This window comes from Pagrus major, chromosome 18, assembly GCF_040436345.1.
Source record: "Pagrus major chromosome 18, Pma_NU_1.0".
Lineage (NCBI taxonomy): Eukaryota > Metazoa > Chordata > Actinopteri > Spariformes > Sparidae > Pagrus > Pagrus major.
This window is the reverse complement of record NC_133232.1, coordinates 24,547,235-24,567,283: the sequence shown is the minus strand read 5'-3', so window position 1 is coordinate 24,567,283 and position 20,049 is coordinate 24,547,235. Positions and strand designations below refer to the sequence as shown.

The following is a 20,049-nucleotide window of genomic DNA, read 5'->3' as shown; positions in this document are numbered from 1 at the left end:
GTCTCAGGTCGGCACTATTGTTTTTCAGCTACAACATGGTGATGTCAAGAATTCATGGAATTAAAGGCTGGATTACTGAAGAGGCACAGTGTTTTCTGTGGGACAGAGGTTCTCCCGCTGTCGTGGACTTCTGGCTTTTTAGCTTTCAAAACCTTTTTCATGCAAAATAACCTTTTATAACGCACTGAAGGAAAGGAAAAAGCATAATAGCAAAAAGGAAAAATGGGTAGAATTGTTCAGCTTGTAGCACCATTGTACTGGGCTCCACTGTAGTATTGAACTGATTCCAGCACTGTGAGTTGCTGATCAAACCACTCAGCAGCAGCAGCAAGCCACTTTATATCATGTGGGAGTTTTTTTCTCTCCCCTGCAGTGCCCAGTGATTAACAGAGGCATCATCTTTGTAGCAGAAGAGAAGCATGCATAGGTCAGTGCTTCAATCTTTAGCTGATCAGCTCTTTTTTTCATAGTTCATTAGATTCAGGGTTGTAATCCATTCCCCATCCCTTGGGTGCTCTGTTGAAGTTGGGCCGCCGTACCCAGCGCTCCTGAGCAATGTCGGGCAGCTTCTGGGACTCCACTGCCTCAAAGCTAATCACTGGGATCACCCTCTTGCTGGTCATAGGCCCTCCGAATGGCATGGCAGATCTGAGAAACAAAGAGAAGAGACTTCACTAAGCAGGCCGAATGCGTTGTGTTACATCTTCCTGGCAGAAGAGGACCCTAGATATCACATTGCTCGGACTCCATCCCATAAAGGTGGAAAACCTTTTGATGGTACATGAGACCCAATGTGATCATCTCTGATTTTAACTGCTGCTGTCAACAGGAGAAAACCACCTGGGATTCAGGATGACTCGAACTCAGCCTATTCTGCTTGTGTAGCTGCTGAGTGCAGAATTAAATAGGGCAGCACAATTTCATAGTAATCTGAAGGATGTAAACGGATCCCTCCACAGGGGGTAAAGTTCCAGACTGGCTGGCAGAAACCGAGTGATTGACAGACTTGATTGAGTAAAGTCCTGAGTTTGTCTGTCATATATCCTCCATTTCTCCATTTGACCAAGCTTAACCTTTGTCCTGCCGTGCCGGAGTGATGCGATGTGCAGAGAGAAAGGTGATTCCCTTTCGTGCGCAATCTGTCTTGTGGGGGGTCATTAAAAGCTTGCTGCACCACCAGTGGATCATCTTTCAAGATCCACGGTTCAAAATAGCCATCAAGCAGCCACACTCCAAGGAGGCGTGAGCCAGAGACTAGATTTATTTTCCAACTGTGGAAACATGGAGTGGAGCCGAGGGAGGAGATGATTGTGATGGATTACATGGTGAGATCATCGGTGGGTCTATTTGAAGATGAGTGGGTCTCTGTGCCTGTGAGGAGGATTTAATAATTTAAGATTTCTCCTTTTTGAAACTGGAAATGCGGATTTACCTGTTGAAGCACCTGTAGTTGGCAGGTCTTTGTGGGAGCGGGGGCAGTTGAGCATCGAGGGTGCTCAGGAGCTCCTCTGTGCCCCCCAAAGCTTCCGTCCATGGGGAGCAGTAGGATTTGGGGATGACTGTCGCGTTGAACTTCTCACGAGGAATTCCCTTCAGAGGGCCAGAATATCCTGACAGAAACAAAAGTCTTAATGTGAGTGGGTAAAAATGATTTACCACTGTGGTCGTAATTAGAGCTGTCGTACTTTAAAGGGGCAATTTGCAAGATAAAGCCAGAATTTAAGTGTAAAGGTGCAATGTGTAAGAATTGACCAGCAGTCGAACTCATGCACAAAACAAACTATCATTAGAGTAACTACTGACTGTAGCTGCTGTTTGCTAGTTAGCCTGGTTAGCCGTGAATGTAGTGGTCCAGACTGGGAGCTCAGAGCACCAGGAGAACATTGGATTGAGACGGGTCGGGTAGAACTTAAGTAGATATCGCTACAACACAATATATAGATCTCACAGTGTCAAAACTGTTATTTTTTTCACATTCTGTTGATAATTTTAGGCTTTTCTAACGTTTTCAACTAATTTCTTACATATTGCACCTTTAATTATGAGTGATTTTGTCTTTTACATTCAAAGTAAGCATAATAGGGTGTTGAGAAAAAAGGTTATTCCTTTGGTTTTGAACATAATTGCAACAGCATTTGATAACTTCACAATAAGCAAGCCCCAACAAAGCACCAGCAGATCTAATATACATATAAATCCCTTTGATGCCACTCCTGTCAACAATAGGTGCTACAGTAATTAGATCTCAGTGTGAATCCCTGATAACAAACAGAGCAGAGCTCACTGTCAGTCGGACTGGAAGCAGTTCCTTCTGTCAGGCCAAATACACAAAATGCACTCAGCAAAGATGCTCACAGATAACTGCTTTCTACAAACTGCCGACTCTCCTGCTGCTGAAAATGATAAAAGTAATTTACTCGCACATAAAAGTGAACACCAGCAGATCAAAGGGAGACAGTGTCCATGCATTGCCCAGGCATTTGGCATTGCAGTCCTAAATGACCAGAGGCAGCCTGTGGTAATCCATTCTTCACTCTGTATTAACCATTTACCTGGAGCGAGGACCTCAGGTCTGCCCTTCTTTGCTACAGTCTTCTGAAGATTCATGACCAGGCTATGCTTACCAGGGATGGAGAAAGCCTGGTTCTCTTTTCCTCCCTGTGGCTGTGGGATAATCTGCGGGGGAGGAACGGCCTGTGGATGGACCTTGGAAACGGGCAGAGAAAGATTTCATTCGAATGTTTAAAAGATTTAATTGTCACACGCTCAGATTTTCAGCAAGCAAAGCGAAATGCAGGGATGCATTATGTAGAGGGCATATATATATATATATATATATATAAACATATATATATATAAACATATGTAAAATCAGCATTAAAGGTGCACTATGTAAGAATCTGTGTCTTCTTAAATGTATACTGAAACACACTTTGAGTTGTACTACCCTGTGACACACTGAAAGACATTTGTCTCTCCTTGGCTCTGGAAGGAGTTTTCCAAAGTTTATGGAAAGTGTAGATGAAGCTCAATTTTAAACTCTTTTCAAAATATGTCACTCATTCATGGAAGTGGAAACGCCCCATTTTTCAGGTGCGACTGGTGTGATAAGAGGTGAAATGCCTGTTGCTGTACTTTAAACAGCAGACAGCAGTCTATCTATCTACCTACTGGGTGTGTAGGTTCAGTGGGTAGGAGTCATTGTGTTGCTCTGTTCCATCTCTCAGTTCCTTACGTTGATGGCGTTGTAAGCACCCTCGGCACTGTTCTCCAGCGTGAACCTCTCCACCCTCCTCTGTCTCTCCTGAAACATGCGGGAGCCTCGGTTAGACGGAAGATTCAGCTCCTCCATCATCACGTCCTTTGGAACGCTGATCTTCTTCCCCAGGTTCAGACCCTCTGCCACGACACGACAGACAGTGATTGTATTTAATATCTTTTTTGGATTTTCAAAATGCCAATATCAGAGTAGAGATATCTATGTACCTCGGGTTATTATGCTGTGTTGCATAAATATTCGTTAGTGCGGAGGCAATGCTAACAGAAACTTGCAGACGTTTGGAAAGAGGAAAAGTAACACAGACTAATAAGGACCTTTGGCAAAACTTAACATGTCCTCTGATCTTCTTGTTTCTGTCAACTTGAAACAGCTGAGGGGCACTGATATATAAAAGCCAAACCGTGCGCAGCATCACTAAGTTGGTATCTGCTCAGCTTTTGCTCCGGGTCTCTTCTCGTGTTATATCATTTCTCAGCAGAGGGTCTGAAATAGCCTCGAGATGATGTCAAGGGGTGTGCAATGTGTGTTGTGGTCCAGGGTTGCATGGGTAACTGGGCATATAAATAGGATCTCTGGATGAAAGACTTTGTAAGAGTGGATGGCCCTGTTTCTCGCACATGAAAAGTGTTTGGAGCAGTCTGGGCATGTGCCACCCTGGAGGAGCTGCCTTTGATCGGCCTGTGTTCGGGAGTCACATTTTGCTGAGTTTAGGGGACTCGGTTTTTCAAAGCATAGCTGGCAGACAGTGCTGGAAAACAAACAGTGCAGCTGGGATGGTCCCCGCTGGAATGTTTGGAGAATTTCAACAACACACCGGCGCTCCTGGGATTTGGGTGTACCACATCGCTTGTGTCCCCGGGCGGTGGGATAACACACTTTGATGTTTGGCTCAATTACATCTGACAGCTCCAGCTGTGATCACACACTATGACAGTTTGATTATGGGCGTAAGCACACAAGAGCATACCAAGTTGTTGATGCAACGTTTAAAGCAGTATGCAAAACTAATGAGTGTATCAGCTTACATACTAATACACATATTTATGAAAACTAATATGGGTATTAGTTCACTTCCAACTATTATGCATTCAAAATATACACGAATGCATCCAAACTTACTTCCCCTGGCCTCCTGGGACAGAGCCCTCGCCTGCAGCATCCTCTGCTTGGTGATGTCATCCACGCCTGGTTGCATCATCATCATCATCTTCTTCACCTGATGGACACACAAGTGTCCGCATGAGTTATTATAAGTAAGTAAGAATTGTAGTTTGTTTGATGATACTTCGCCCACCTTAAAGGGGCACTATGTAGATTTGGAGAAGACATTCAAACTTTCAAACATTCAAATTTGAACATTTACAATATTAATGAGGTAAGAATACAAACTCAGAATAATATAATAATTATCTTTTCCATAACTGAATAAACAAGCTGTTCTCAGAGGAAAATAAGGTCCCCAGAACACTGATTGAAGCTAGACAAGTGGCAGGGTCCGCCAAATATAAACAAAGTAAAACAGTATGAAATTGTGTTGTCCTTTAAGGTGAGTTTGTTTATTCAGTCATGAAAACAAAGACAGTTGTTTACTTTGTTTGTTTAGGCATAAAAAGTGCCCTCCTGGATGCCCCTTTTTATTCTTTTCTCCCCTGCTCCTCAAACATCCTGAGTCCGCCACTGGGTTTCCTGTGCATTATAAACTTAAGTAAGCTATAGATCTACAAATTATATTAAGTGCACCTCCAATTTGTTGTGACTAAGTTACGAAGTCATTCGTTTCTTCTTCATGGGACCAGGCAGCAACTTTACTGGTATTCTGCTTACACTTCTTAAATTGAAATGCTTGCGAATGTGAACTGTCTTTATTGCATTAATTTCACGTGCAACCAGAGAAAATTGAAAAGAGATAAGTGTCACCTTGCAGCAAAACCACAGTGCATCTTAATCTTTATCACCATGTCCCTGTTTACAGTTCATTCGAGGACATGGTGGCTTCCACACAATGAGCAGTGCCCTCTGTTGCTGCTTATTTAAACACCTACACTCCCTTCCTTCGCCTCAGTGCTTACCTGTGTCTTCTGCCTGTCTGTATGTTCGGTGTTGGAGCCGGTCTGGGTGGTCGAGGTGGTAAATCCCGGATGCTTCCACACTCCGCTCTGACGCTCCTCAGCAGAGAAGGAACAGTGTATAAAAGTCGTCCCAGGATGCCTCGGGCGCTTACCTCACAGGGTTATTTTAGCAGAGGGGTAAGAGGGTGAGGATGGATGGAGGGAGTATTTGGGAGGGGGGTACAAAAGGGCGATTAAGGGGAAGGGGCGAGTATAAAGATTTACATCCCGACCTCAAGCCGCTTTGATAATAAAAATCTGATCCCTTCTCTCTCTGAGTGTGTGTGCGTGTGTGTGTGTGTGCTGACAGCTGCTGTCCAGACAGTGACACTGAGCTATCAGAGAGTGTCCTCCCTCTCCACGGCAAACATAGACGCAAACAAACACAATTTCTATTTTCTCTCTTCCTTTTCTCCTTCCCGTGAAGCACTTGACAAACACACAAACACACCACATGTTTCCCATACACAGACAGTTTTAAGGGAGCAGCTGAGGTCGCTGCGATCAGAGGTTGCGATTCAGTTCTCCAGGTTGGGGTCAAAGGTTAAACTCTGCGGTGGTTTTATTCTTCCGTGTTTGATGGTGAGAGACCTTTGACGTCCTTTGCTTTCACACCGCTGTGAGTTGTGGCCGTTCTTCACACCTCTCAGTTGCTCAGCGCTGTAAAAGATTGTAATAAATAACAATACAATGTTTTTTCTTGTGTGTTTTTGTCTATTCTCTGGCTCACCAACTGCTGAGAAACTCCAGTGAATTCTGCATAAACTCACATGTTGTGTTCCACCAGAAGTGATGCCCTTTAACTTTATATTCGGCTGCCCTTTTTGAACTCAAGTCTTTATCGAGCAGCCTTTTTCCCCCCACAAATTGATTCATTGAGCTCAGCAGGAGCCTGGAGGGAAAAAACATTTTCCTTATCCGTGTTGAGATTGGATATCGATTTCGCACCTGCCCTGCTCCACAATGCCACTGCCCCCGCAGCGGGAAGCCTCCTGGCCTCTGAAAGAAAATGTGGAGTCATCCTGAGTCACAGAGAGTCATCCGCAGACACACAACTGAAGTTGAGTAGTCACTAAGCATTAAGAGTTTATTTGAGAGTGGTTTGTTTAGTAGAAAAAGCAATTTTGCTTCATAAAAGAAACTAATATCCCCTTAGATCTGAGCTTTTGTGTGGTGCTGTCAGGGTTAGGGTCACATTACTTTGATATGTCGACAGATACTGAATACAAATTTGCAACTTTTGTAAACAGTAACTCATTGGATTGCAAAAAATGTGATATAATATAAATACATTTTACTTCAAAGTCAAGCATTGAAAATAAAATGGACACAGCCATAAAATTTAAGTATCTAAAATATTCTTTTTTCTCTTTAAACGCCCCGAAACATTTGTGCGAATGAAATGCATTTAGCATATTCAGCATTTACAGCAGGTCAGATCAAATGACCCTTAATATAATAAACATAAACAGTGCTGGCACAAACTACAGCTGCTCTGTGTGTTTTCTACAACATGTGGGAAAGTTGTGTAAGTTTTGGTTGCTGCTGTTTTTTAATCAAGAGCCGAATGAAGGACTTTGTTCTTGTGACACAAGAGGAGCACTTCATCAGAATCATAATGTTCATCAATTCAATTCAGTTCAATTCAAAAAACTTTATTTGTCCTTGGGGGGCAATTAAAAGAAGTGAAAACTCAATTATCATCATTAAAGAAAAAATATTAGATAGGTCACCATTAACAAAATTGGCAACGTGAGAGGAGTAACTTTCTTTGATATCCCATAGAACATATTCAGTACATTCATATTCATAAAAACGTTTCATCATTTTAAAATGGCCAAATTTTAAAGATGTAATCCATCTTTTTTTTTTTTTTTTTTTGTCGCACTGTAATTTGCTCTGCTTTTATTGCTGTCCATGTCTTTGTCCTGCTCTTACTGCAGTTGATATGCCTTACATTGGGATCATTGTTTTAAACTTGGTTCTTGATTTTAGGTTGCCAACTCTACACCTGGCCAGGGAGATGAAAACTAGCTTCTGGGCTAATTCTGGCATATTTACAGTAATGGTCATTAACATATGCTGTCCCTGAGAATTAACTGGATAAGCTAAATAAATAAATAAATAAATCTAACCAAATAGGCTAATCCTTAAAACTGTAACTATACATATACATACATTAGACCAGTAAGTAATTTTACTAAACCTGATGCTTATTACTCTTTATTACAAACGAATGAATTAATAATTAATTTCAGTTACATACATTGTAAGAAACAAAACATTTTTTTATGCACAGATTTCTTACAATCGATAACCGAGAAAGGAATAGGCTGAAGCCTGAGTCTTATTTTTGCCTATCCTAAACCATCCATAGAATAACCCAGAATATCAACAATACAAAAACAAACAAACAAATAAATATGACTCTAAATTATAATCCTTGATCATTCTACATTTTAAAGCTTTTTTTTTTTTTAACAGCAAGCCACACAATTTAAACTCATCACTGAGTTCATTCCATAGTTGGAAACACTTCTGTATCGTACATCAGTTCTCACTTCGCATGTTTCAAAATTAAAAACCCTCTTAAATTATTATTTTCTTTCCTTAATTAACACAAATGTAATACAGCTAGAGAAGCTTTTATTCAAACTCGAAATAGCATTTCCAATGTGTTAAAAAAGAGCACAATATTTACATTTGCTCTATTCTGAAGTTGAATTAAAGGATGTATAAGGAGACTATAACAGAGATATTATAACAAGTGTCTATTCATTGATATAACCAGTAATTTCCTTAAAAAAACAAGACAATGAAATCAGGACAAATTCTTGTGACTGGTGTCATCTGTGTTTGAGAGGTGGCCTCCGCAGTGTGTTCATGTCACATAGAGAGAGGCGCACAGCCACCAGGCGCTGACAGCTGACACGTGAACAATAGAGTCCCACTCACCCTCAAGAGGTCGCACAATGAGGGCACCTTTAAAACCGTTTGCCCTGTTGGCTTTCAGATGAAACCTTATTTGTGTGAGGAAGTTCAAAACTCCACAGGTAATGCCAAGAGAAAACAAAAGCGGTAACACTCAGTTAAATGGCTTTTTATAGCTTCATGCTGAAAGGTAAATACATTGAAATTCAGACTGCAGTGCTGCAAAAAGTCGCCACTGTGAACTTTTCTCATTCGCTCGCAGGTGCCTTTGGGAGGACTGTTGGAAGTGATTCAGCTGCCTTCATAGAGACATAATGTACGGGCTGCTGTGTGAGAGTCTGCACGACTTCATCAAGGAGTCGTACGGCGATGATGTGTGGAAGCTGGTCAGGGAGAGAGCAGATGTCAGGTTGCACTCCTTTGTCACCCACCAGGTACAGTGAAATACAGGTGTTATTTGTCTGTCTTTGTGTAACCTGTCTACTTTTGTCTGTAGCCTCGTAGTCCTGCTGTCAAAGTATATATTTTTCTTGCTGACAATAAGGTCTATATGTGTGTGTGTGTGTGTGTGTGTGTGTGTGTGTGTGTGTGTGTGTGTGTCTGCAGGTGTATAGTGAGAGTGTGATTCCCCGTATAGCAAAGGCAGCCAGTGGAGTGACAGGCACGCCATACAATGAGCTGATGAATTCCTGGGGTGTCTACTTCCTGGGCTTCGTTGGGAAGTACGGCTACGACAGGATCCTCAAGGTGAAAAAATATCGAACCTGTCAGGTGTTAGACGTGTGAGAGAAATATTAAATACCCAGTGAAACATGTATCCTTAAACTACAATTGTGCGAGTGAAAGGTTACATTTTTAAAACCTTTGCCTCGCTTTGTTATATTTTTGTGTAATTTGTGTTGATATTTCTGTCGATCCAGTATAAAGAGATTAATGTGAGTGTTCATGCACAGTAGGTTTGACTCTGTGTGGAGTCCTTAGACATTTTAAAAAAATGACAAATCAGTCAGTTGAAAATTAGGGATAAATGGACAACCTTTACAATGTTGCATATTCTCAAAAATAAGGGTGTTATCATTGGATTCTGTCCAGCTCCTATTTTCAACCAATAAATGCCATTTCTGCGAGGCCTCTGATTTTTTGTATTACACTTTTTTCTGAAATGTTATGTTTAAATACACAAATGAGGCATTGACTAATTAAAAATGGGAAAAATGAAAAGAAATCTGAACATCGGATAAAGCTGGGTTCAAAATTCTTGTTTTTATTTCGTGGACATATTAGAATCAGAGCTTCCTACTGAGTGTGTTTTTGATATCTGAGAAAATACATCTGAAAATACTGTACACAGCTCTTTCAATATTTTTTTTCTTTGAATTTTCCTCATGTTTTTTGGTACAAAATGTTTTATAAATCAGGCTATGAATGATAGATAAACAAACCCCTCTGTAGAAACCTCAAGAATACAGATAGGAAAGTTTGATGTTTTTCTGAAAATACACGATTATCGTGGCAAAACAAATTCTTGATAAAGATATCATGATTTCTATAGAAACTTGATAAGAAATTCTAGCAATCAAGTCTATCTGTAATGTTGTGCCCTGTGTGTTTTGTCTCTTTTTTGGCAAATAGATTTCCCTCAAACTATGAGTGTAGGGAGGTGGAGAGTCTGTAACCATGACTGTACAAAAAGATTCATTACTATCTATGAAAATTACTCGTGAAAAGGCATCCAGATGAAATCATAAACAAAAGAGGAACACTGCTGAACATATTTGCTCAATATTTAATTTTTAATATCACAGTTATCGTGAATATCGTATCATGACGCCCCTGTTGGTGAATAGGTTAAAAATAGACATCACCATGAAACATACCCAGTTGATGACTTATAATAATAATACTAAAGTGCAAGATATCCTGATTTGAAGTCTTAGGGGTTATTTTATTATTAAAGGCATAGTAACTTGTCTTAAACATGGCCTGTCACCCTCTGTCTACAGGTGCTGGGCCGTCATGTGCGTGACTTTGTCAATGGCCTCGATAATCTCCACGAGTACCTGCGCTTCAGCTACCCCAAGGTGCAGCCTCCTACCTTCTTCTGCCAGGAGGAGTCCGCCACCGGAGTCACCCTCCACTACAGGTCTGAGGAGGAGGAGGAGAAGGAGGAGGGCAGAGGGAGGATTGATAGACTATCAGGCATCAGATGTAAAAGTAGAGGGAGAGGGCAAACAGAGAGAAAGCTGTGTGATTAAATAGACTTCTCTGTCACCTGCAGGAGTAAACGTAAAGGCTATTTGCACTACGCCATGGGTCAGCTGAGGCAGATGGGGAAACAGTTCTACGACACCGACATCCACGTGGAGGTGCTGTCTGAGCAGATGGTCGGAGACTATTCCCATGTCACCATGAGGTACAGACACACACACACGCACACACACACACACGCACACACACACACACACACACACACACACACACACACACACACACACACACACACACACACACACACACACACGGACAGTATAATTTTGACGTATCTGTACTTTATCAGTATTTCCATTTTATAACCATGACTGCTTACAAGAAAGCACATTTCAGGTGTCTATGAGCTGTAAGCAGTTTTACCAAAGAGACATTTCCCTCTGAATTTCTTGCCTAAAGACACAAAACTATATGGTATTAGACAAAAACAGAGTAGACATACTCTGTGACTTTTTCAAATATTCTGAACCGTGCTTTGTTTTATGTTTTATGTTCTGCGTTTTATGTATTGTGTCCTTGATTTTAAGTGTTTTGCTTAATGTTCAGTATTTGCTGTCTCCTTTCCATATATCTTATGTGTCTCTTGTAACTTTTATTACACCTGCCCTGGGACTGCAGTTGCCAGGATGGCTAAACTGGCACATTTACAGAGATGTTATTAATGTGCAATGTCTGTATACAAAAACCATAAACAAAATAAATGAATAAACAACTACCTAACTGTGTACACAGCAATTTAAAGCAGCTACTCGTCCTCTAACCACAAAAGTATGATGCTACTGTATTGATGTGTCAGTACTGTCAACCTTATAATGAAATATATCATAATATATCAGTCACAGGAGCCAGAATTAACTTTACATTTGATAATTGAATTACAGTTTCCTGATAATACTTCTGTACTTTTACTTGAAGATATAATATGTAACATTTCCGCAATGAAATGTCTAAAAACGACGAGACCTTTGTTCCATATTTTGTTGAGTTGTGTGCAACTCGTCATCCCAAATGTTTCCAACAATGTTCACATTTTTTTTGAGGTAACAGTGCTCTTCATTCACGTCATGCCTGTCACTATAACTCCCAGGAGCGTGTCGGAGAGTGAGGAAGGAAGTCTGCAAAAGTGACTAATCGTAACGTGAATAAAAGCTGCAGAAATTACATACTGCACGTCTAAGTCACTCTAAGTAAAGGATCTGAATGTCTTCCACCTCAGTTTATTATTAACATATCGATGTGATCACATACAGGCTGAACTTTGACAATTCAGCCTACCGCTACATCATGAAGGAGGACGAGGAAGAGCAGGAGATTTTGCCCATCACCTCTGACTTCTTCTTTGAGGTCTTCCCCTTTAACATCGTCTTCAGACAGGTAATCCCTCTGAGTTACACTCCTAGACCCATCGAGAGCAGTTAATGATTACATGAGGCGTTAAATGAATGACTAGTAACAGCAGGTCTGTGATTTTTTGAGGACATGGTGGTGCATAATGTTGGCTCCGGCCTGGCCACAGTCTTCCCTGATCTGGATGGTAAGAAGATCAATGATGCCTTCCTGCTGGCTCGCCCCCTAGTGGAGTTCACCTGGAACATGGTAAGAAATCACTGGACATGTCCCCGAATCAGACAGGGACAACTTTAACGCTTCCAGCCGATGCAGGTCAAACAGCATTCTTCAATAAAAACAATGAATCTGAAAAATATCCGCTTTAATCTGTACACAGATCATCTCCCACCCCAACAACCTGTTTGAGATCATGTCCAAGGAGCCTGTGAAGAGAGAGAGGAACCTTCACAACCGAGTCCAGAGTAAGAGTGGGAGCCATGCAAAGTCTCGCAGGGGTGTGTGTCTGGTGGGCTCGTGGTCGGATCAGTTTTATTGCAGTCAGTCGCTAAAGACACGTTCAATTCCAATTTTAGTGTGCTGTAGAATGGATGTCTGTTCTCGTACGACGGCTCGAACATCGACATTTAATCTTCAAACGTTGCTGAATTAAAATGGAGAGTTTAGCAGGTCTTGCAGTTGCAGAAATGGAAGTGTTTGATGTCTTGTTTCAGCTTAATTTAAATGAATTTAGCTGAGCTGAGACGAGCCCTGGTTTTCATCGGTGGAGTGTGTGAATATGCATGTTTCTGGCTCTGAAGATTTACCCATGGTCTATCCACAGATTCTGACTATGACAATGCCAATCGCTCTGCTGACGTAGATGTGGAGCTCATGGCTTTCCAGTCCATCATTGGAGATGATTACAAAGGTCATGGCCTTTCTGTTATCTAAAAAATACAAATTACAAGACCTGTGCAGCACACATTCACTGAACTAGTCTGGCTGACAATGACAAAATAAAACATAAAAAAGGCACATTAAAATACAAATGAATCTCACTTTAAAGTAACAGTTTGACATTTTAGGAAATTTGTTTATTTGCTTTTGGAGACCGCTCTCATGTGTTTACGTTCAATATGAAGCTGGAGCCAGCAGCAGGTTAGCTTATCTTAGCATTGAGATGGTAAAAAGGGAGAAACAGCTTGCCTTGCTGTGTCAAAAGGTAACAAAAATCTGCCTACCAGCATCTCTTAAGCTCACTAATTAATGAACATGTTTTATCTTGATCATTTAATTGGTAGAAAAATGTGAAAAAAAATGTACAATTTTTCAGAGGGAATTATGTGCAGGACTCCTTGGATGGGTTTCTTAAGTCTTGTTTTCACTGTCTCTGCCTGCCAAGCAGCGGATACTCCAGGACGTCACTGCTTCCGTCCAAGAAATAGTCTGGCACAAAAACTGTAAAAGCCAATAACAGAGTGCTGCAGGATGAGTCCTAAGACCCAAAATAATCATTTTTGAACTTCCGGTTCTCCCCTCTCGAAGCGATGTTTTTTTAATTGTTTTTTTTGGTTAAATGCCCGAAATCAGTACTGTGTGTAACACAAGCTGAAGAGACTTTCAAGTTTTGCTCTGACATAAAAAACGGCAGTAAATTCCCCACGTTTGATTTATAGTGTTTGTGTTACATGAGTGTTTAAATGTCGACTTTACAACTTGTAGATTGATCGATTTACAGTGAAGTGTGTAAACTATAGCTTGGCTAACTATAGGTGGTTTTGAAGTCATGCGACTACAGTATAGTTTGTTTATAGCCTAACATTACTTTTTTTTTTAACTTATGGCGATTTCAGTGGTGTTCATCTGTGAAATTATCTTGCTGAACAAAATGTGTATCACAAGCTTGTGTACTCCACAGAGCTTATTTTCGGCGACAATCCAAAATCCAATGGAAAACTCCCCAAGGCTTTTAGCTGAGGGAACCGGGGCGAAGGTAACTTCAGGGTTAGCCAACAAAAATACATCATCCCTGCAGCTCTCTATTGTCATTACTGTAAGACAGAACCAGGTTAGCTGTTTCTCAAATTCTGAACCCATCGGATATCATCTGCATCTGAATTAGCCTCTGGGAGTCACTGCCAATGTTTTCGGGCTTGCGGTGTAGCTAGTGGATATCCGGATGACAGACATCCGCTCCAAGACTTCCTCTTTTTCTTGTTTACAGTGCGATCAGCAACTTGAGATACGAGGATGGGTGTGAGACGACATTTCAGCTACTCTCTGTGTACATATATATACTATATATAGGCAAATAGTAATAAAAAGAAAGAAAATAAAAGCTAAGTAGGTGTCAGATGATAGGTGGTGGGTTCTGAGATTGCTTGTTTACCTGCCGGCAACCAAAGCCCGCTCAAACCTGATTGGTCAGTACTACTCAGACTATAAACAGAAACCAGAATGTCTGGTATATCTGTCTACAGAGATTAGCTGTTTCTCCATTTCCAGTCTCTATGCTAAGCTACGCTAATTGGCTGCTGGCACCAGCTTCATATTGAACAAACAGATAGGAAGGTGGTATTGATCTTCACCTCGCACTGGCAGCAAGAAAGTGGATTAGTGTGTACACCAAAACGTCAAACTTTTCCTTTAAAAATGCTTAAATGCTAAATCCATTAGGATGAACACAGCGCAATTATTGTATAGTGCTGTAATTGAACCTGAACCCCTCTCTGAAGGTTCGTCTTGTTGGCATTTTCTCGTGCTCCTCTTTTAGACGGTAACAGCGCTAATGCGATGGAGAGCTGGGGCGACGGGAGCCGCTGCCTTAGACTAAAAGGACAGATGAGATACATGCCAGAGTGGGAGTCCATCATCTTCCTGGGAACTCCTGTGTATGGCCCAAACACACACAAACACACGCACACACGCGCACCCGTAGACACCGATCTTTATTAAAACGCTGCAGTTGAAAAGTAAAACATTCAGAAAAAGCTGCGAGAGCTAAACTGAATTACGAGGCTGGAAATAAAAGCCTGGGCAGTGAATCAAATCAGGGGCCCATTCTAACAGCACTTACCATGCATGAAATGAGCTGCTAATTAGCTTGTAATCAGACAGTGCAGCTCTTGTGAGCCTAATGGGAACCCATTTGCAACTGAGAGTGTTTTCCATAGAGTTCATTACCAAAACATCTCCCTCCTCTTCTAAAACATTTTGTTTTGCTAGTAAATGCTCATATGCCTGTATTGACAAACTACTGAAATGTTAAATACCATACTCACACTGCTTACATTATTCATAGGGTAAGGAGCTAAAAATAATATTTCTCATCATATGGATATTTTTAAAAAAGATTCTGTCATAGATTTAGTGCATTATATTAATATTATCATTGTTTTCATGTGTCTAGGATGGAGAGCCTGAGTGCGATGTTTAAGACCGGCCTGTACATCAACGACCTGAGCATGCACGACTCCAGCAGAGACCTGGTGCTGGCGGGCACGCAGCAGTCAGAGGAGCTGAAGAGGGCGCTCATACAGGTTCACTCCGCTCTGAATTGCAGCTGCATTTTAGACCTGTGATCAGCTCACATGTCACCCTGCATTATGCAAAGTTGCTCTGAGGGCCTTCTTTCAGTCTAGAAGTCCCCCCTATCACCTACCGCCCACAGACCCGAGATGAGAGAAACAGATGCAAACTTACTGTGTTATTCTGTCTTATTCCCCCATGTAAATGCAGGAGCAAAAGAAGTCTAGTAAGCTGGAGGAGAGCATGAAGATGTTGGACTATGAGATGAAGAAGACTGATGACCTTCTGTACAGGATGATTCCCAAGCCGGTGGCTAAAAGGCTGCGCAAAGGAGAGCCGGCTGTAAACACTTGTGAGGTCAGGATAGTAGATAGTGCTACTGTTGGCCTGTGAGAGAGCAGGGCGGTAAAATTAGGTGATGTTGTGTAGCTCCCTCACATAAGAAGAACACGTGTAATCCGAATAACAAGAAGCCATCACTAGAATAATTACATAAAATAATAGATTATTCAGATAAGAAACAAGAGGCATACACAGACATACCGGTCCTCTGATCTGCCTCTCTTTCAGACTTTTTGCTACAGTAAAGCTCAGGTTGATTGTGAGTTGCTTCTTTATCTGCTTCTTAACAGCGTAGACACAAATTTGGCCCATGAGTGCCTCCCTCCCTCACCTCTCTGCGTGTGTGCGTCATCAACCCTTCTGCTCATTAACTTTCTTATCTTTCTCCTCCAGGTGTTCCCAGATGTGACCATTCTCTTCAGCGACGTGGTGGGATTCACTCGCATTTGCAGCCACATCACTCCGATGCAGGTGGTCTCCATGCTCAACACCATGTACACGCTGTTTGACACGCTCAGCGAGAAGCACCGCGTCTTCAAGGTTTGAGTGCATTTTCCCTCCTTCTATTGCACTTTATGCATAAGTGCCGCGATGTAACAGCTGCTCTTCCTGTCTCCTCCCAGGTTGAGACTATCGGAGATGCCTACATGGTGGTAGCCGGGGCTCCAGAGAAGACAAAGTATCACGCTCATAACATCTGTGACATGGCCCTGGACATGGTGCGCTCCATAGACCACCTGAAAGATCCCTCGAATGGCAACAACATACAGATTCGCGTCGGTGGGTGGAATATGTCTTGACCTTTTGTCATGTGGTGTTTGACTGAGTGGACTCAACCTGTTGTTCTGGTCGCAGGGATCCACTCTGGGATGGTTGTGGCAGGTGTGGTGGGACATAAGATGCCACGTTACGGTCTGCACGGTGACACAGTCCACACTGCATCTGCCATGGAGAGCAATGGAAAGGTAGAGAAAGATGATGACAGAAAGATATGAGAAGAGATGACTACAGTGACAGTTTTCTGCAATTTTGTTTTAACTGCCTTGTTCTTTTATCTGCTTTCCAGGAGATGCACATTCAGCTCAGCAGCGCCACCTACGAGCACCTGAAAGGAAGTCACTTTATTTTTGAGAGGAGGGGTACCATCACCATCAAGGTTAGGGGTCAAAACTGTTTCCACAGCAACTCTTCTGTAGCAATAATTGCATTCACGCAGCCACAATTACAAACGTGTAATTATTATGTCTTGCTGAGGAACATATGAGCATCAGACAGTAACGATGTTGTTCAGAACATCTCCTCTTAAAAGCAAATACATATCGTTTGCACATCACAAACAACCTGCTTGAAACTAATCTTTCACTAATCAATGTGTGTTTATGGAAGATGTGTGTATTAGCAACCAGCCGGACTTAATAAACGTCCTCAGTCCGTATAAAATAATATTAAAGGAGACCTATTATGCTTAGCTCCTCTCTCCCAAAAAACGCTGAAAACACTGGTCCTGAAACAGCTCGTCAGTAGCCCTGCCTTTAATTCTGTGACTTTATGACATCACATAGAGGTGCTGGCTCAGGCATGTGTGAGCTGACCAATCAGAGGAGACTGGGAATTCAGAAGAGGAGCCCTTTAAGAAACAGGAGTGTTTCAGACAGAGAGGGGAATAGTGTTGCTGCACTGGCCAAAATGAGAAAACGATGATGTGCTTTTTGAGCATTAAACCGTGTAAATCTATTCTAGGCGTAACCCAAAATAAAATTATGAACCTGAAAATGAGCATAATATGTCTCCTTTAATAACTCACAGTGTCATGGTGGGGAGGGAGTCAGCACACTCAGTATTCAGAGCTGCTGCTTGCTTGTTGATCTGCCAGTCTATTTTCTCACAGGGTCTGACTTTGATGTTCTACATTCAGTGATAATGGCAGCAGAGTGACTCCCAAAGGTTTCTGAGACGGCTGATTGCAGACTCCAATAAGACGCATTTTTCATCAGGGAATTCTGACTTCTGAAAATCTGTCGCCTGCCATTTTACTTCCCTCCGCAACAGAAATTGTTCCTACGACAGCATTTCTTTGAATATTTGTTCGTATGCCAGGAACCTAAATCTCTCTTTCACTTTTTCCTTCTCTTTGTCCATGTTTAGGGAAATGTTGAAATTGAGACCTACTGGCTTAAAGGAAAGAGGGACAAAGATGGGAACGCTCAGGCAGCGTGTCCACAGTTTGAGACCCACACCATTAGTAAGGCCATCAGCAAGGCTACCATCGCAGGCCCCGAGGCCACAGGGGACGACGAGGGACTGGTAAAGATCCAACTAAGATACGCTTGAGTATTATACACTTCATTGCCTCCATTATTGTGTCTGATTTCCCCGAGTCTCCTTCTGACTTTGCCCCCAGGTTTTCCCACTGGTGGCGGGGGAGGACGAGGATGACGTCAAGTCTATCCGCTCTCATCGCATCAAGATGGAGATTTCTGGCCATTCTCTGGAGGAGTCGATGGAGGAGTGCCGGGTGGAGGAGATGTCGGTTCATAAGGTGAGAGAGAATATCTGTCTGGTGCCAGGTTTACTAGACTTCGCTGCTGAGATGACTCAGATTTAAAGGGACAGTTCAGGCCAAAATCCACAAATACATATATTTCCTCTCACCTGTAGTGCTATTGGATATATCAGCTGTAAAGATGTCTGTCTTCTCTCCAATATAATGGAACTAGATGGCACTCGGCTTGTGATTCTCAAAGCGGCAAAAAATACATTTTAAAAAATGAAGAGCGATGTGTCTTTCCAGAAATCATGACCCGGTTACTCGAACAGTTTCTAGGAACTATTTTCTCTCTAGTGAGCTACACCTGCCAAGTGTATCTCGGCGCAGAAGGAAGTGTGCATCTTCCTATGGACGAGAGGTTTGCTAACTATGCTAACCAAGCTAGCTAACTTTACAGCTCAGCAGAGGAGGAAGCCATTAATGTTGTTAATGGCGGGTGTAGTTCACTAGAAAGAAAATAGTTCCTAGAAACAAGGTCTGTGGATCATCTTGAGTAATCAGGTCATGAGACATTGCCGTTAAGTTTTTCAAATGTATTTTTTGGGGCTTTGAGCACCATAAGCAGAGGGCCATCTACTTCCATTAAAACATCTCCACAGCCGATATCTCCAAAACTCTGCAACTCACACCAAAACAATCTCGATGGATAAAGAGCACAACAGGGAAGAGAAAATAAATAAAAAAAAAAGATTTTTGGGTGAATTGTCCCTTTTTTCATTCACCATGATTCCCACCCTGTGTTACTGTTAGCTGTCAGTACTGTTTTTACACTTACTGTTTTGTTATCAGTGTGGTAAAATGAGCTCTTACCTCCCCAGTCCCACTATAAGGACGCTTTGCAGGACAGCCTGCAGGACGCTCACCTGGAACTGGACTCACCTGAGTCTGATGGCAGAGACTCCATCATGGAGTCCCGTGCCAGCTCCTGTGACTCCCGCTGCTCCAAGAGCGCCATGTGCTCCGTGTCATGAACAAACGAAGCCAGAAATTCATTTGTGTTTCTGTTCCTAAAGCGCTTTTTGTATGACTCACTGTGCTGCTTTTGCTCTTATTTTAGCCTTTTTGGTGGAGTTCTTGTGTACATGGACTAGTCTGGAACGCTTGAAATTTCTAGAGGCCTTGCAGGTGTTTTGTTGCACAGAAACATCATCAGTGCTTATTTAGCTCTGACAATACAGGAATCAATCGCTTTGATCAGTTTAAACAGCTGCCTCGGAGCTTTAAAAACCCTATGAGAGAGCAGACAACTCTCCAATAATTACCTCTCATTAGTCACCCATTGTGTAACATGTTTCAGTACCACTGCCACGTGGTTCAGCTGGACACAAACTCGGTCATTTTCTACACCGTTTGTTCTGTAGTTTTGACATCTTGTTTCATCCCGTCAATAAAATCACTCTGAATCTCCTCCGTCCTTCTCTCATCTCTCCCCTTTGTCTTGCTTGTCTAAATCCATTGCTCTATATCAGTCTCGTCAGATGCGCACAGCCACGGCACAATGTAAACGCTTGTCAGCTCAGTGAGAATAAAGCTAGATGACTGCTGAGCCACATGTGGATCTGTTTGTTGTTGTTTGTCTTGTCACTCAAAGGCATTGTTATTCAGACTCACATCTGCATATGTTTACTCCTCTTTTATTGAACACATCTTCATCTTCATGGATGTGGATATGTTTTTATTGTGTCTGTGTGTTGCTCTTGTGACACATGTATGTG

At 42.0% G+C, this 20,049-nt stretch overlaps 2 protein-coding genes across 2 annotated transcripts; one reads left to right on the top strand and one right to left on the bottom strand.

Moving 5' to 3' along the window:
- Nucleotides 1-464: 464 nt before the first annotated feature.
- On the bottom strand, nt 465-4,508 carry LOC141013764 (myozenin-2-like). The gene is made up of 5 exons (XM_073487619.1): nt 4,400-4,508; nt 3,236-3,399; nt 2,553-2,706; nt 1,433-1,610; nt 465-648 (listed from the first exon to the last, which is right to left on the bottom strand). Exons 1-5 carry the CDS (start codon nt 4,485-4,487, stop codon nt 465-467), a joined length of 768 nt encoding a protein of 255 aa, XP_073343720.1. The 5' UTR covers nt 4,488-4,508.
- A 4,125-nt stretch (nt 4,509-8,633) lies between these two features.
- Nucleotides 8,634-19,305, top strand: LOC141012931 (soluble guanylate cyclase 88E-like). Its single transcript, XM_073486475.1, has 19 exons — nt 8,634-8,753; nt 8,926-9,066; nt 10,323-10,462; nt 10,598-10,732; nt 11,838-11,961; nt 12,064-12,183; nt 12,314-12,404; nt 13,080-13,099; nt 13,266-13,279; nt 14,733-14,807; nt 15,326-15,455; nt 15,655-15,801; nt 16,180-16,326; nt 16,410-16,566; nt 16,642-16,751; nt 16,853-16,942; nt 17,932-18,090; nt 18,188-18,325; nt 19,153-19,305. Exons 1-19 carry the CDS (start codon nt 8,634-8,636, stop codon nt 19,303-19,305), a joined length of 2,211 nt encoding a protein of 736 aa, XP_073342576.1.
- The last annotated feature ends 744 nt before the right edge of the window (nt 19,306-20,049 follow it).